General features: G+C 41.0%; 1 protein-coding gene across 2 annotated transcripts in view; it reads right to left on the reverse strand.

The window, feature by feature from the left end:
• The window catches only part of LOC5580226 (protein unc-80 homolog), a 123,016-nt gene that overhangs the window by 22,814 nt on the left and 82,158 nt on the right, over positions 1-18,044 (reverse strand). For both annotated transcript variants that reach the window (XM_021852541.1, XM_021852543.1), the window contains 10 exons: positions 16,049-16,394; positions 15,897-15,993; positions 15,377-15,833; positions 14,916-15,319; positions 11,598-11,742; positions 11,370-11,535; positions 11,127-11,314; positions 10,810-10,950; positions 10,624-10,744; positions 10,362-10,557 (listed from right to left, as the gene is read on the reverse strand). In XM_021852541.1, the coding sequence (XP_021708233.1) occupies positions 10,362-10,557; positions 10,624-10,744; positions 10,810-10,950; positions 11,127-11,314; positions 11,370-11,535; positions 11,598-11,742; positions 14,916-15,319; positions 15,377-15,833; positions 15,897-15,993; positions 16,049-16,394 (2,261 nt within the window). The remainder of the gene's footprint in view (positions 1-10,361; positions 10,558-10,623; positions 10,745-10,809; positions 10,951-11,126; positions 11,315-11,369; positions 11,536-11,597; positions 11,743-14,915; positions 15,320-15,376; positions 15,834-15,896; positions 15,994-16,048; positions 16,395-18,044) is intronic.

Here is an 18,044-nt window from a genome sequence, read left to right on the forward strand (position 1 = left end):
ACTAGTTGGCCTTTTCCTAGCTACACCTGTCTGACTCTCTCTCTACGACGCAATTTATGAGACTCGACGCTATGGATTTAAATTTTGAAATATATCATTTTATTACCTAGACCAACTCCTAGGCGGCGCTTAGAGTGATTGTTGTCTAGACTCTCGCATAAAACTGACAGCATTTTTGTATTCGAGCTAGCTGACAGCAAGACGTATGAATGTGTAAACACTAATTCACAATGTGTTTATTTTAGAGTGAATTTAAATTATCGTTACATTTCGCCCATGCTAAGAAATAAAAATTTTGAAATTTAAAAATTTCAAAATTTTTATGTTAAATTTTTTTTTAAGAAAATATTAACACAAAACATTTATAAAATTGAAAAATAAGTTTTTAAATTCATTATCGGAATACCTAATCAAACTAACTAAACGGAATTTACGGAAACTAATGAAACACTGTATTGTCTAACGGATTTACTATGTTGATCTGCTCCGACGAAATTATTCATTACATTTACTCACAAACTGAATCATTCCTCAAACGCATTCGTTATTCTATATTCCAATTACTTCAGAAATATCTGAAAATTTCTCCTTAACCTAAACCGATTTACTCCTGACATATCAGGAAATTTCAAATACCGACCCGAATTACTCCAATTAACGAATTGGAAAACATAATTACCTACCGAACTAATACACGAAACGCATACCGAAACATCGAAACCATTCACGCCCTATTCTAATCCTCCCAGTCAACATAGCTACCCTATTCAGACGTTACAAGACGTTTCACGGAATGTCAAAAACTTTACTGTGAGAAAGTGCTGTCAAATTCTGTCAACACTCAGAAGGATGGAAACTATGAAAACAAAACAAGCTGAGGTAAGAAAAATGAAATATTTAACTAAATTTTCAGGTAATTTAATGAAAATACGGACTCTACGATGGAAATTCGAGAACAAACTATTGTAATCTACGGAAGGAAAGTGAAAAATCAACGAGAACCAAAAGTTATAGTGAAAAAAGTGATAGAAACTGAATTGTGAATTACGCTTTTGGGATGATCTCTGCTGTTCCAATAAGAACACAGATAATCCCATTATATGCGCATGAGAGTGGCTTCGACTTCACGGTCAAGGTCAGAGTCTAATTGAACAGACTGGACTGATCGATCTCGGAAGCACAAATTGGTCAACAACGTGAGGCAACCAAATGGACTTCTCAACGTTGGACTGTTTGCCGTAGCACCTGCATTCAGTGTTTTCTTTAGACGAGTGGCTGATTGTTTTTGTGTATCAGGCGGATGCACCGTCATAGCTTTAGTTTGTGTCGACGATCGAGGAAACCTATGGACATCTCGGATCGGACTGCATCGTTGCACCACCTATATGTGTGTTTGTTTTGAAAGTTGTGTATGCACTACGCGACCGTAGTGTAGTCATAGCTTGTGTTTTTTTGAGCATTATTTATGGCTGAACCCTGTTCTATTTTTAGGCCTTCTTCAGGAAAGACCCATGAAAGGTTCCAGGGATTCTTTGACCTTCTTCGTTCTCTAGAACATAGGTGTTGGTCCCAAGCACCGATTGAACTCGAGCCCGAGTGTATTTTGTACCGAATTTCCCGACGAAGTGTTTTGCTTTATCCGACAAATGTACATCACGTTTATACACAACATCGCCGGGTTTGAAGACATGGTTTTCATTCGATCTCAAATTGTAAGGTCGAGAATAACGTTTGTACGCTTCTTGGAGATTCTGACGAACAAGTTCATACAATTTTCGAGTTTCTTCACTCCTATGCACCGAAGCGTAGGCGGTTTCTGACTCAAATTCTCTGAGATGTTCGTACTCGCTGCCCATACTGATCATGTTTCGGCCAAAATTTATAAAGTACGGTGTGAAACCCGTACTTTCATGTACGCTTGTACGAATAGCAGCAACAATCTTTTGTATGGACTCATCCCAGTTTCTGTGGTCTGCCTGTTTATTCAGAGCACATCGTATGGCCGTTACAATGACACGGTTGACCCTTTCAGCTGGATTTGGACTTGGGTGATACACGGCAAGATTCCATTGTGTCACCTCATAGTTCTTCAGCAGGTGCCCCAAATAAGTTGAACACAAGGTTCTCCATAACGGCACAGACTCCTTGAGCCGTTGCTGCTTTCATGCATTGGGCCAGCACGAATTTAGAGAAAAAGTCACAGATCACAAGTATCCAGACGTTCCCTTTACGTGATTTAGGATAGGGCCCTAAGAAGTCGATGGAGATTAGTTCCCACGGTCGACTACAAAGTTTGGGCTTTCCACATGGTGGACGGACGTTCATATTTGGAACCTTAGATTCTTTACAAACGGGACAACTACTACAGAAACGTTTAATTTCACTCGCCATACGAGGCCAGTAGTAGCGTTCACGTACTTTCTCCAGGGTTTTAAGGAACCCGAGGTGAGCTACCTTGTGGATATCATCAATTGTAGACTTTCTCTCCGTTAAAGGCACAACTTCTTTCCAGCGGAACGCTGGGTCTTCTGGCAAGGTCGAGTTCGTTAAGAACTTGAAAAGTTTTCCATTGACGATCTTGAAATCAGAATACTGGTCAGGATTCTGTAGAACTTGTTGTTTAAGGCCTTCAATATATGGATCAGTCGGTTGACAATCCAAAACGTACAGGCTGCGGCTCAGAGCATCAGCGGGAATGTTCTCTGAACCCCTTTTGTATTGGAGCTCTACGTCGTATTTCGAAAGTTTTAGAGCCCATCGCGCGATTCGCGGACTTTTGGATTCAATACTCATCGTTTGAAGAAACGTCAGGCTCATCGCATCGGTTTGAACCACGAAACGATTGCCTTCAACGAAGTGTCTAAAATTCTCAATACTCAAAAGTACCGCCAAACATTCTCTCTCGGTGGCGCTATATTTCCGTTGGGTACTCGATAATTTTTTTGAATAATATGCTATGCACTTTCGTTCCCCGTTCTGGATTTGGACTAGGACAGATCCGATGGCCAAATCTGAACTGTCGGTTTCTATTATAAAGGGTAGTGAGAAGTCGGGGTTCGCTAAAATCGGTGCGGACACTAAGGCGTCTTTCAACTTCTGCAGAGCGTTATCAGCCTCCTTGGTCCACTCGAATTTCCGATGCCCTTTCTTGAGGAGATCGGTAATAGGGACAGTAATTTCTGAATAGTTTTTAATAAACTTTTGATAAAAACCGGCAAGACCGAGCAATCGCCTGATATCTTTAACAGTTCGGGGTATGGGATAGTCTAAGACGGGCTGGATTTTAGCTACATCCATCGACAACCCCTCTTCGGATAAAACATATCCCAGATATTTAATGCTCGTTTGGCAGAACTTAGATTTAAGTATGTTGATGGTCAAGCCTGCTCGTGTTAAACGTTCTCCAACACACTCAATTAAACGTAGATGTTCCTCAAACGATTCCGATACTATTATAATATCATCTAAGTAGACGTATACGAACGGCTCTAGGTCATGTCCCAAGACCTTCACCATCAGACGGGCCATTGTAGCCGGAGCATTCGTAAGGCCGAAAGGCATTACCTTGAAGCGGTACAAGCCCTTGTTGGTCCGAAAAGCAGTCTTGTTTTTAGCCTCATCGTCAAGCTCGACCTGATAGTATGATTCTGTCAAATCTATCACGGAAAAGTACCGAGCACGTTTGATTCGCTGCAAGATTACGGTCATATTCGGAATTGGGAAGTCGTCCTTTTTGGTCAAGGAGTTCAATCGTCGAGAATCTAAGCAAATACGCCATTTCCCGGTGGGCTTCTTAATCGGTAATAGGGGATTGACGAAATCTGCCGACCCTTCACATTCTTCAATGACATCTAGATTTAAGAGTCTGTCCATTTCAGCATCAATCACTGTCTCAACTGCTGGAGACCATCTGTAAGACGGAATCCGTCGTGGTGTCGCTCCAGGAAGAAGTTCTATGGAGTGTTTCAATAAAGGGGTTCTACCCAATCGTCCTTCCTGAGTTACTGGAAGGTATTGAATGGCTTTAAAAAGTTGATTTTTCTCTTGAAGAGACAATTGATGTTCGGTTTCAATCTCCATCGGGTTTTCGATTCGCTTTGTGGGAATTTCTACTGTCGGCATTTCAAGACTTTGATCTTCTTCTTGAGCTTCGTCAACAGGTCCACGATTTACCTCAGGGATCACTTGAAAGCAAATGTGACCATCTTCATCACCAAAATAGTTCTCGATATAATTCAGACATAGATCTCTCTTAGAAGCTGGACTATTCGACTCCTTCTGAACAGGCGTAACGACCAATTGGAAGTTGAAGGCAGTTAAGAAATCGATTCCTAAGATTAGCGTTTTAGCTATTTCAGGGACTACTAGAGTCGGGATAACTTTCGTAACGTCTTGGTACCGGTACGGGATATTCACATACCCCAGACAGGTGTACGGAGTTCGATCTGCGGTAAATATTCTTAAATCGCATTTCTGAACCTTCAAGCCAAGGCGAGTGAGGAGCCTGGTCGAACTGATTATTGAGACACTAGCTCCGGTGTCTGCAAGTCCTTCTACCTGAATATCGAAAATGGAAACGATAAGGTGAGGGCATCTCCGGAAATTGGTCTGTATTAAAAAGGTCTGATTAAATCGAGAAAACTGTGACTTGGGAACCTGTTCTTTAAAGTTGGAAGGAGCTCGGTTCCCGAGAATCTCCTCCTTCACTCGTTTTTTGGTTTGGCCTCCGAAGCTGCTCGGAGGTCATGTTGCTGTGGACAACGAAAGGCCGTTGTTTCTGGGTGTCCACACATGTGACAGAATATGCCTTTCTTTTGATCACATTCCCTCCAAAGGTGACCCGATTTGCGGCAATTCCAGCATAGTGGTTTAGCTCGATCGTTGGTTTCTCTGAATTTAACCGTGGATTGATCGTTTTGTGGACCATTTAGTCCCTTTCGTGCCTGAAGAGCCGCGATCTCGAGATCTTCGTTTAGGTCCTCTGAGTAGACTACTTCTTCCTCAGTGTAGACTTCGTTAATTAATTGAGTTTTTGTTGGGCCTCTTGGGTGATATAAATTTCCTTCCAGGGCATCGAATCGATAGCACAATTGGGCTAAGTGCTCCAGAGATGAAATTTCTTCCAAGGCCAGTCGTCGTTTGTAGGACATTTTCATGTTCTCGACGACGATATCAAATTTTTCCTCATCCGAAATTTTTTTATTCATCCTTTGGGACAGATTTTCAATGTCCGTGAGGAAGGCGCTAAACAGTTCGTTAGGGCGCTGTTTTCGATTTCGAAGATCTTCCCGTATAAAACGATCCCTATTGGGATTGTCATACCTCATACGCAAATAATACAATAAGGTATCCCACGAGCAGAATTTTGGCTCGTATGCAGAATACCAGACATAGGCGTCTTCTTTGAAAAGGAGATGCGCATGGGTTCTCAACTCTTCCTTGGAGATTTGGTAGGAACGACTCAGAAGTTCGATCTGCCGCAGGAAGTCAATAACGGGAGTAGGATTGGCATCACCAGCAAACTTGGGCCATTTCTCCATAATATTACAAGTTTGATGTGGCAATCTACCACGCCTGATCTGAAAATTAGTCCCCTCCTCACTTGTTCGAGCGTTCGAATCATCGTTCACCGGATAATTCGTGCTAATTTGGGGTTCGTTGGCTGTATCTCGAACAGTTGGCCTTACTGGAGATCTGGGATAACCAGGGGTAACAAAACTGGGCCAAGAATTCCGTAGAACCTCCCTAAACACTTGGGGAGTAGGAGCAGTAATTGGATTGGTTCTATTTCCAGGTTGAAAACTTGACCTATCCGAGCACTGCAGCTGCAAGGGCGCTGGCAGTTTCAACGGACCATGAGAAGCAGACCTATTTTCCCTGATTCTATCAGACGCCCGAGGACCATCTGAATCTTGTAAACCCACACCTGCCATTTGCCGAGCCAAATTGCTGGTAATCGGATCGGAGAAAGCTGTACGATGGTGCTGATCTTTCAACAACTGTTGAACGTAAGTTTGAACATAATTTTGAATTTCGGAAACGTGGACGTAATTGTTCAACGTTTCACTTTCAGTCGCAGGACCGCCAGTTGGGAGGTTTCCTGGGTTTGGCACCGAAGCAGACTGGCTCGCCGCGAAGCTCTCACCATATGACATACGGAAATCTTCATTCCTGGATTCTGGAATCATTGGTTGCGTTGTCTCAAACATTCGTCGATCTACATTTGCAGAGGACGGTTGAGATAAGTATGCTGATCTCTGAGCGGTAGGATGTCCTGGTGATTCAGGATGCACCGTCCCCACCGGCTGCGGTATTGTAGTGGATACCATCGGCTGAGCCGTAGAATTTAGCAGCGGAGCAGCGTCATCTCTGGGCATCAGGAAAGAAGCATTCAACCGATTCAGCGAGTCATTCCTGTTGGAATCGATTCCGGGTTCACTGTCCCAGAATGGGTTCGTACCACCCGTATGTGATGCTGTCCCTGCCGGGTCGGAAAACCCCGACAAGTCCATATGGAACCCCTGCGATGTCACGGATTGATTCTCCGCCCTTCTTTCCACTCTTGTGCTAGATTGCACCCCACGGAAAGGAAGCTGAAATCCCTCCGCTGAAAGTTGGAGGCGCGCAGCATGTTCCAACTCAGCCTGCAAGTTATTTGGAGCCGGAAAGCGACTGTCTAGCGAAAATCGATCTCTCCCAAGCCTATTAGTGGAATCATCCACCATCATTTGATCTGCCCAGACGATACGAGGCGTGCGAGCAGGATTACCACCCACGGCTCCTTCGAGAGAGTCGGCAAAATCTGAACCTGGTGGTGTAACCAGAGTTCTTTGAGAATTCACGGTACGATTCGTGTTCAACAGATCATCGTAACTATAGTTAGGGTTCGCCATATTTGGTAATTCACAATTCAATATCAAATTCAATACAAAAATTACGAAAAGCTTGGATAGAAATAATATTATTGAGAAAAAAGAAAAATGAGATTAGGATATTTACTACGCTAGTTAATTTTGTTCAAAACCGAATTCAAGATACAAACTGATCAATATTCTAACGAATGCTGAAATTTTCTTAACCGATTAGCCTATTAACTATCTTACTTGCCTACCGAATCTAAATTCTACTAATGCAAACTCTAAGATTAAATTCCGATTTTGTTAATTCAATTCACAAATATTTACAAAATTCATCAAAACTCAACTAAATTCAAACCAATTATCTTATTTACAAAAACGCCGAGGCACCGCTTTCGGGCCCCACGTTGGGCGCCAAAATGTAACGCTCCGTTCCGTTTCCAAGTAATCGGCTTAAGCGCCACCTTCGAAGAAGGACCGTTACTCCGTTAATTAGCCCGGAATGAGACTGCCTTCTCAGGGCAGGTCAATCAATGTTTTAAGAACTGATGTCGCAAATTAGTCCCAAACGTCGTACGGCAAATCAAACAAATATAGCTACTCTAATTTAAAATATAAGAAAGGAAAATTTACAAAAATAACTCAATAATCCAACAAAGGAGAATCGCTTAGCTCTAATTAGACAAACACAATTAACAATTAAATTCAAATTGAATGCGTGACGCGGAAAAAAAATAGAGTACTTAAACTAAACTTGAAGTAAGTTTTATTAAGTTCAAAATCAATCTCGATCGCGAAACAAATTCAGCTAAATCTATCGAGATAAGCGAGTTTGTATTTAGTTACTAAAACTTTTAATTCAAAGGCCAAATTCAAATAAACCTTTTGACCTATCGTGACGTCACGCTTTCCTAACTTTTGATTGCAATCGTATTTTCGCTCCGTGAGCAATTCCAATTATTGTCGTGACCGATCCAACGACGGACGTCCCCCGACGTGATTCGTCCCAAATAAACGGGATTCAATTTCAAATTGGAAACAAATTCATCAACACGTTGTCGGCTTCGGGCTCTAATTATGCTTCGTCTTACTTACGTGCCCCGCGCGCCGGCTTCTCATTCGGGGTATAGGCGTCCCCTTGTAGCGTGGAGTGATCGGCCGTGTATTGTAGCGTGGCCAGCCGTGCGACTTATTAGCTTGCGGTGACACGGAACGATGTTGCACGATCGACGAAAGACGAGCGGGACGATTGCTTGAGCCGCCGACAGCAAGACGTTAGATCGCCGAACGGTGGATGTCCCCACTGCACGTGCTCGAAATAATCCTCTTCAACGCCGTGCCCAGTGTCGAGTTCGGGATAGCAGATCGTAGCTGGACTAGGTTTCACCTCCAGACTAACCGCCCACGTTGCTTGGGCATGCTAATCCTGAATTTGTTTTGTAATAAATTCACTAAAAAAATCTTTTTCGACTGCACTATACTCGACAATTTAGTTGTTCGAGTTTAATTATTCACCCGCACAATTTAACTTTGGTTCAATTATATTGAAATTCGAAAATCACTCTGAAAGTACGTCTTCTTTCAACAAAGCACTCCACTGAATTGAAAGGACCGTCGCGCTGCTAATTGTATCGAGCCTAAAAATTGCTGCGCAATATCCCACTATTGGAGGATTAAAGAGCGTTTAGTTACAATAGTCTTTTGTACTAGTTGGCCTTTTCCTAGCTACACCTGTCTGACTCTCTCTCTACGACGCAATTTATGAGACTCGACGCTATGGATTTAAATTTTGAAATATATCATTTTATTACCTAGACCAACTCCTAGGCGGCGCTTAGAGTGATTGTTGTCTAGACTCTCGCATAAAACTGACAGCATTTTTGTATTCGAGCTAGCTGACAGCAAGACGTATGAATGTGTAAACATTAATTCACAATGTGTTTATTTTAGAGTGAATTTAAATTATCGTTACACATTTATCTATGTTCACACATTTTAAGCTAAAGCTAGGCTAGACTAAAAGTTCAAATTAGGATGCTCTATGGACGCGTAGAACAAACGAAAGATAATGTGTTTGGTTTTTTTTTTTGTATGGTATTCAGTTGGAGCTGCCTGACAGCTTAACTTGTCAAGACTGAACCCTCGGTCTGGCTTTTGCCAAGTTTCCCCTCTACCAGGACCAATACTCAGACGGACTAGGCAATGGCGCCCACATGAACACTGTTTTTTTATTAGTATTGTGACGTGGTAGTTTTTGAAAAGTACCCATATTCCCTTGCTTCTGAGAAAAGGAAGCATTGTGAAAATCAGCAGCTCCATCAGAATTTGTTTGAAATAGTAGTGTAGTAGTGTCATTACTAATACTGTCTAGTCGAAATGGTTTTGAATAATTTGTCATTCAAGTGCTATTCTGATTACTCCTGTCTTTTACGTAAGATTAGAGTCTTAAATGTCAATTGTCGTCAAGTCTCAACAAAATTAGGCTGTTTAGTAGTAGTTCTAGTAAATTTCATTTTTTGTTGTTGAAAGTATTTATTGGTCATTACGTTCAAATATATTTGAAGAAAAAAGTCGCTTTTCTTGTCTTGTCAATTTTTCGAAACTAGCAAGTGTATCCTAATGATCGATCTCAGCGTCTTACTTTCCATAGTCATTTTTATAGTGAATATTGAAGAGTAAAGTTACCTTAGGCTTCTATTACAGTCTCCTACAAGATTCACTTTTCGGTGGTAAATGCAATGCTTCACAACGCCTACTTTCTACTTGTAAATTTTGCGAAAATGAAGCTGGAGAATTAGATTATTTATACCATTGTTACAAAAGAGGTATGTTATGGTAATGTAAAAACCATATTAAAATAAGATTGTCGCCACTTATTTCTACTCAGTGAATCTACTACAGTGATACCTCCATGAGTCGATGTTCCATGACTCGATATCGACTCATGGAACCATACTAAAAACAAAATTTCATGGTTACTATGATGGTCCCTAGAAGCAGCTTTCCAAAGGATTGCTGTTCCATGACTCGATATTTCCATGAGTCGATGGTCCCTTCAATATCGACTCATGGAGGTTTCACTGTTGTCATTTTCCTAAGAGTTCCTAAGTATTCCCTATGTCGTATATGATAACGATGTATCTAGCTAGCTAATAGTAAGAGTGGCTACGGATCATTCTGGTTAGCAAAAGGCAAACTGAACGTCACCAATAGTATTAATGTCCACTTCGAATAGATTAATTATTTGAAATGGGCATCAATTCTATCAATGACGCAGAATGTCCGTTGGATCACATCCGAGATATTATTGCGTCTATGCCATATGAATTATGACGCGGCTTTAAGCAAAAAATGCCAAAATGTGATACCACCACTACAGGTTACGCCTTTGGTTTCCATCTAATGGGCTAATGGATTATGCCCTCCCATCGCGGCAAGGTCGCATAACCAAGGGGAGGGAAAGATAATGTGTGTAGCTTTTCGCAATAAAATTTGTATACCAACCTTACGTACGGCCTTCACCAGTCTTGTAGCTGCCCGCATGTGTCTTCGATAGCAGTATGGATGACAGAAGTTTTGATGATCACAATAGTAGTTGAACGAGTTCAAAAATGCAATCACCGGACGTAGCCAAGGCAAGTTCTTAGCAGTTTCATCAGAATCGTTGGAATCACATGGCGACTCCGGTGGCTGATCGTCACTACAATTAAATACGATTTATTTGTAATTCATTTTGGATTTAATAAGCTTGAAGTGCAATACAAACCTTAAAATGCCCGGCGATTCCTCACCCCCACTGATTTGACCTGGCTCAGAATTGTCGCTACGATCCGATAATGAAGATACCTTTCTTCGTGATTGTATCGAATCGGTTCGCTTCACGGGATCTAAGGACGAAAAAGAAGCTCACTGTTGTTAAATGTAGAGAAAGAACACTTGCAACAAGCATTACAATCGTCATTATCCTTCAGATCCTTAGGTGCACGCCGCAACTTCAATGATCTTCGTTTAAAGGATCCACCGGCAGGTGTTGTGGATGTTCCACGTCGCAATAGGAAGTTTCTCGTAGTGCTAATGGAACGCTTTTGGGCTTCTTGGAAAAGGGAGGGAAACATATATAATATACAATGTTACATAATTTTTACAGGATATTTGTGGTGATCCAGTCATGCGATCGTTTTTTTTTCTACTCTACAAGACGAATGGTTTGGGAGATATGTCACATAATAATTAAGGAAACAGATTCTTTGTACTTGCAGGAGAACTTACGTTGGACGACTTCTTCCCCTTGTATTGTAAGAGTGGTGTTGCTACTGCCCTCCGATTCGTTATCCGGTTCTTGAAGGACAAATGATATCTTTCTCTCCGTTTGCCCTGCGATGGATTGTAGACTTTGAGCGGACGTTTGAGAGTGACCCATGGAACTTAAAGCCATCGACCATCGGCGGTTGGTTTCACTGCAAAATGACGTCGTTATTCTGGGTTCAGACAGACAAAAAATGACGAACTTACCGACAAACTTTATCCCACGGGACTTGTTTTTCCTTCGTGGATAATCTAGATGTCTTGGGTAAGGTTTGATAGGTTTCTCTGAGGAACCCAGTGATTTCCAGCAATAAAATACATGCTACCAGCTTCAGTGCAGGTGGACAGTCGTTGCCGCGGGGGTTTACACTCACTGAAATTGATGGAAATTATTGTAGTGTTGTCCAGGAGTTCAAACTAGTGGATTGAAATTACATTCATCCAAAAAATCTTCTTCTTCGTCTTGTTGCAAGAGTTGTTTTTGCTTTTCTGGATCCACAAGGCTAGCATTAACCTGATCGTGTAGCTTCGTTTCGTTGGTCAACATATCATCCAAGCGGAAACCCAACGCTTCTCCCCACTGTGACAATAATATTAGTAGTTAATTTAAAATAAACTTTAAATTGCGTTACTGTACACACATAAATGGTGAATTAATTTCTATATTTGTAATTAAAAAATATTACATATACTAGTCAGCATTAGAATAAATCAGAGCGTTAAGGGGACACGGGAGACCGTGTTATTTTCCCTATCTTTCGTCTCACTCTAACAATTATCATCAAAACTTTGTGGAAGCAAATCTCGAGTTTTAATGAATCGATGAAGCTGAAAATTTATCGGGTTGTGCACTACATATATAGAATCATAGTGATACATTTTCGCATCGATATATGAAGTGGTTCTTGGGATTTGCTTCTTGAAATGGATAGGGTGATTATGATGACGTCCCGTGCGGCCTTAAGTCAATCATGATGAAACATTGATGATTAGACAACTTCAAGGCGTTTAAGACGTCTCCAAAGTCATTTGATCATTGTTTCTATGATTAATTATGCATTGGCTAATGATTAAATCCCCGAAAGTATTCACTAAACGCATTAAAGTATGCAAAAAATGGGTTGTGTACTAGATAATGATGAACATTACTCATGATCAACGATGAATCATTCTATATAACAATCTTTTGAACTTCGTTATAGCAAATAAATCACAATTCCTAATCACAAATCCTGATTAAATTAGATTATTCATTGACGCTCTGAAATAAAATAACCATTTTGACATGCTTCAAAAAACAGTTAATGAATGGATAGTTTTTAAATGTGAAGAAGCACTCTTTTTTTTACAATACACGACGCGAGACTGGACACAACACTTATTGTTCTCACAAACATAAAAAGGATTTAAAATTTACCTTTTTCGTCGACCGGTTTCGGGCTCGATGTTGCCCATCTACAGGACGATGTCCAACTGATTACACGAAGAAAACAACACAGCTTCGTACTTTCTCCAGTACTCGTCATAAAGAGAAAGCATCAACGAATATTTCGTCTCGTCAAGTGGAAAAGTGGCGAAGTTATTGGAGCATCGTCATCATTCATCAGTGGTTGTTCTGCCGTGGCGATGAACATTGATTCCCAAGCATTCAGGTGGGAAACTTTTCTGATGCTCTTTTTAAGTTTCGCGTGTTCCCAGTCTATGGTGTGGTTAAGTTCTGTAGAGTGTGCTGCTACACTTGATTCGTGGACTTTTTCGTTGTCCACGGCGTTTTTATGCTCCCTCAAACGAACTTTAAATTTCCGGCGGGTTTGTCCAATGTATACCGATGGACAACTTTTGCAGGGAATCTCGTAGATTCCAGACAATTCGTCTGCTGGAATTTTATCCTTGAGGGTACATAAATATTCCTTCAACGTGTGACCGCTCTTATAAACTGCATGCAGTCCGTGTTGTTTGAGAACAGATTGCATGGAGTTTGTGATTTTCGGATAGAACGGTAAGCTTATCCGAACAACTTTTTCTTTTTGTGGTTGCGTTTTGGCGATGTTTTTTCCGTTCATGTTTCCTGAGGATTCTTTTTACAAATTCTGCACTGTAACCATTCAAGGTCGCGGCTTCGTGAATTTTCTTCTTCTCCGCCACGAATTCTTGGTTCTCCATAGGAATTTTGAAAAGTCGGTGAGCCATTGAGTGGAAAGCAGCTTGCTGTTGTGCGCCGAAGTGGTTGGAGTTAGACGTTATATAACGGTCGGTTGACGTGGGTTTACGATAGATACCAGAGGTAAGTTTTATAAACAAACCTTTGGACTTAGTATGGGTAGCAAACTTTCCCCACTTCTGGCTGATGTGTTTATGAGCGATTTCGAAATGGAACTCCAAAAAGAAAAACTATTTCCACGCATTTGGAGACGTTATGTAGACGACATTTTTGCAATAGTAAAAGAGCGGTATTTGTCACAAACGCTTGAGATGTTGAACTCTCGGCACAGCACCATCAAATTTACGGTAGAGAAAGAGTCGGACGGGAAACTCCCCTTCCTGGATTTGATGATTGCAAGGAAGGAGGACAACACTCTAAAATTTGGTATCTATCGTAAACCCACGTCAACCGACCGTTATATAACGTCTGACTCCAACCACTTCGGCGCACAACAGCAAGCTGCTTTCCACTCAATGGCTCACCGACTTTTCAACATTCCTATGGAGAACCAAGAATTCGTGGCGGAGAAGAAGAAAATTCACGAAGCCACGACCTTGAATGGTTACAGTGCAGAATTTGTAAAAAGAATCCTCAGGAAACATGAACGGAAAAAACATCGCCAAAACGCAACCACACTTCAACCACAAAAAGAAAAAGTTGTTCGGATAAGCTTACCGTTCTACCGAAAATCACAAACTCCATGCAATCTGTTCTCAAACAACACGGACTGCATGCAGTTTATAAGAGCGGTCACACGTTGAAGGAATATTTATGTACCCTCAAGGATAAAATTCCAGCAGTCGAATTGTCTGGAATCTACGAGATTCCCTGCAAAAGTTGTCCATCGGTATACATTGGACAAACCCGCCGGAAATTTAAAGTTCGTTTGAGGGAGCATAAAAACGCCGTGGACAACGAAAAAGTCCACGAATCAAGTGTAGCAGCACACTCTACAGAACTTAACCACACCATAGACTGGGAACACGCGAAACTTAAAAAGAGCATCAGAAAAGTTTCCCACCTGAATGCTTGGGAATCAATGTTCATCGCCACGGCAGAACAACCACTAATGAATGATGACGATGCTCCAATAACTTCGCCACTTTTCCACTTGACGAGACGAAATATTCGTTGATGCTTTCTCTTTCTGGCGAGTACTGGAGAAAGTACGAAGCTGTGTTGTTTTCTTCGTGTAATCAGTTGGACATCGTCCTGTAGATGGGCAACATCGAGCCCGAAACCGGTCGACGAAAAAGGTAAATTTTAAATCCTTTTTATGTTTGTAAGAACAATAAGTGTTGTGTCCAGTCTCGCGTCGTGTATTGTAAATGTACGATAGTTCTTACGTTAGCACAAACCCAGAATTATGAGTGAAGCACTCTTTTCCTTTTGAAACTACTTTGTACTAGTATGTATGTTGTTAGTTTTCCACGCGTTCGAAGAAATTAGCAAAACCTGCTAATGAATACTTTATACTGTCCTGCTGACCCTTAGTGTTATAGTAAATTAACTCCACCAATTGTTTGTCGTCGAAAATGGTTCAAGTTTACCTGATGGAACATTTTTCCTGCTGCTCTCTGAAGGATGTGAATGCGCCGGGCACCAGCTGCTAATGACGATCTATTTCCCAATGCGGGTCCCGAGGGTCTGAATGAAGGGATATTCTGCTTCATCCAGCTAGGCCACTGTCCTCGATTGCAAAGATGCACGAAATGGGCGCATTCCATTAGTAATGCAGCGCGTGCAACGATTGGTGCCTGAGGCAGGTCAAGCAAAGCGGCAATCAACGGCGGATCAGGAATAGAGCCAGGGGCACAAGTTTCCAGCAAAAACGAGAATCTTGCCATGCCTTCGCGAACGGGATCTATCGGTATAAGGCGTCTTTCTTTCAGAACTACGACTTCGGATTCGCGTGGTCCTTCGCCCATATCTAGTGATGGTCGATGACTGAAATCTAATAACAAAAATTAAGTGTTTAGAGGTGGAACAAAGTTTTTTTTTAATTTCTTACAGCTCCCTGAAACATCTTCGGTCCCTCCCATTTTCTTCTTGCCTTTGCCGATCCCAAATCGTCCAAGTCTACGTTCCACACGCTTCCTAGCACGTTGGATAGATTTTCCTATTCCATCAGTAGCTCGAGTTCTAGCTTGAAATGTAAGAGACCCCTTTCTCATGAATGAGGTCTGAATTTCTGTACTGCCTCCCATAGGTCCAGATTCCAGGTCTATAGATTCACGATCTTTAGATCCACGAAACCAACGCACTATGCCACTGATTCTGCCAACTGAATTCCGTTCAGAGCTTGATGTTGAATCGGAGAGAAGAGCTCTTTCGCTATGCCTTGGGGTTAGCGTGGGTCTAGTTGGTAATCCTTTTCGCCGATAATTACTCAAAGGGCTCTGGCTTGCTCGGCAATGCTCTTCTAAGCCCTCTGTCTCCAACAGACTCTGTAATAATAGTGGTACAAACTGCGTATTTATGGGAGTTAAATTTTTAACATCCAACACCGAAACATCAACCAGTTTACTTACTGCACACGTTGAAGATGTGCTTTTCTTCTTGAACACCAGTTTCCGTTGATTCTTTTCATCCTGTTGAAGCGTTTGTGCGTCATTGGCCGGTATATGTCTGGAAATAAATTGCGCTTTCAGTAAAGTTTTACATCTACAGATGAACGACCTACCGTATAACTCGTGTGGTCTGCATGTTCGGAGCTTGTTTGTTGGGTCTAGGTGTAACTGCCAATATGCCGCTCAAAGCGACACGCCTAAATGGCCCTCCATGAGCGCCTTTCACGTACGTTACCAACTGACGAACATCGCAATACAGAGCAATGTTTTCTTGACCTTTCAAGTCTTTCAAGGCATCTACGAAACGGCTCACCAGTGTCTTGAACACGGCAGCAATTACCTGACTTTCAGCTCCTCCGCTGAGGCCACTTCCAAAATTTGTTGCATATCCTCCCTGTCCGCCTGATATACCGCCAAAATCAGGAGTCAGCGTTTTTATGGCAGATGGTCTCTTATGGTCTGAATGTGATAGATGAAACACATTTACGTGCAAGCAACTACTTCAACAAGCAAGGAACAATATAGGGAGGTGTAATCGTATCAAGAAACTCCACATTTACGATAGACGCTAAAAGCATTTGATTGATTTGATTTTATTTTTGTTTTCATAAATGCCAATTTCATGATGGACCACTATGCCAGTATATACTTAACTAAGACTTACACGAACTGAAAAGTTATCAAAGTCTAGAGTGTTGAGCCAATAGTACACCTTAATAGACTATAAGTAGGCAGAACCTCTGGAAATTTTCAGCCCAATTCAGTTTTAGTGGACCGAACTCAAACACTCAAAGCATGGCTATAAAGAAAATACGAGGGTGAAGCGTATACATTATAAAAGCTTTGCGCTATGTATGCAATGGGAATTTTGAACCAGAACAGGATGAAGTGCTGGCCTCTTATTAAAATATACTGTTCAAATTTCAGCCATTTTGATCAAATTTAAACATGGTAACAACCAAATGTACTGATTGGGACGTCACCCTAACTTAACTAAGACGTTTTTTCCAACAAATTGTGTGAGTAGGGTAGAAGCATCGGTTTTGGCCACACGCCTGTCGTAGCCATAGATTTTACACCGTTTTATTTAGCCAATCAGCATGAAACCTTTTGTGTTCAGTAGATCACCCAAGTAACCAATAGTACCGGATAGTACTTAAGCAGTGAGGTCCATTGTTCACTTTTGGTATGAATCTAATTTCAGTGAAACTTTTTCGCTGCGTATTGCACTACGGATATTAACAAAACTTGATTCTCGGAAAAGTAACTCGTGAATCCATCAACAACTAGAACAAGTATGAATTGAATTTCTTTCCTGCATGAAAGTAAATATCATTCTTTTTAAGCAATTTTACGAAATTTATGTAAACTGCAAAGTTCGATAAATTACTTAATAAGTGAGCTGATTAAGCCAAATCATGCCCTTTTATCCGAACTTTTGGTTACTTGGGTATATTTACCAAAAAAAAAAAAAAAAACAATAAAAACAATAATAGTTTTCATCAAATATTTTAATAGAAACATTGATGAATTTCAATAAGAATTCACACCAAATCAAATCTTTATCAGTCTGGTAATGAAGCAAGAATAACGATATTAAGTATTACTGCATAATGGTCCAAATAGTTTTGATTTTTCTGGATGATATCCACCTCACATCTTTTTGTCACGGGTGATAACCAAAAAATGAGATTCATCAAAATGGTTGAGGTATGTATTTGTTAGAATTTTCTAATATCCTTTGATAAATATTAATAAAAAAACAAATAGGGCAAACGCTCCCTTAGTGGAAGTAGCTGCAATAGTGGAGGTAGTGTGTTTTGACATGTTTGGCACAAAAAAATGACTATATGATATTTTTCTAGGATGCACAATGTAAAAATGATACAAGCAATCGAATAATATTCATTAAATTTAACCATAAAACTAAGGTACAGTGGGGGAAGTGTATCAGTGGGGTAAGTGGATCATTCGTCAATATTAAGCATAAATACTTGAATATGTTGAATGTTTTCGCACCTTTGCTTCGTTTTAGGTTATATTCTTACGTTCACACTGATACTATTGCAAAACTGGTACTACACGTACACTAACACAAGCAAACTTGTT

This window comes from Aedes aegypti, chromosome 1, assembly GCF_002204515.2.
Source record: "Aedes aegypti strain LVP_AGWG chromosome 1, AaegL5.0 Primary Assembly, whole genome shotgun sequence".
In the NCBI taxonomy this organism is placed as follows: Eukaryota; Metazoa; Arthropoda; class Insecta; order Diptera; family Culicidae; genus Aedes; species Aedes aegypti.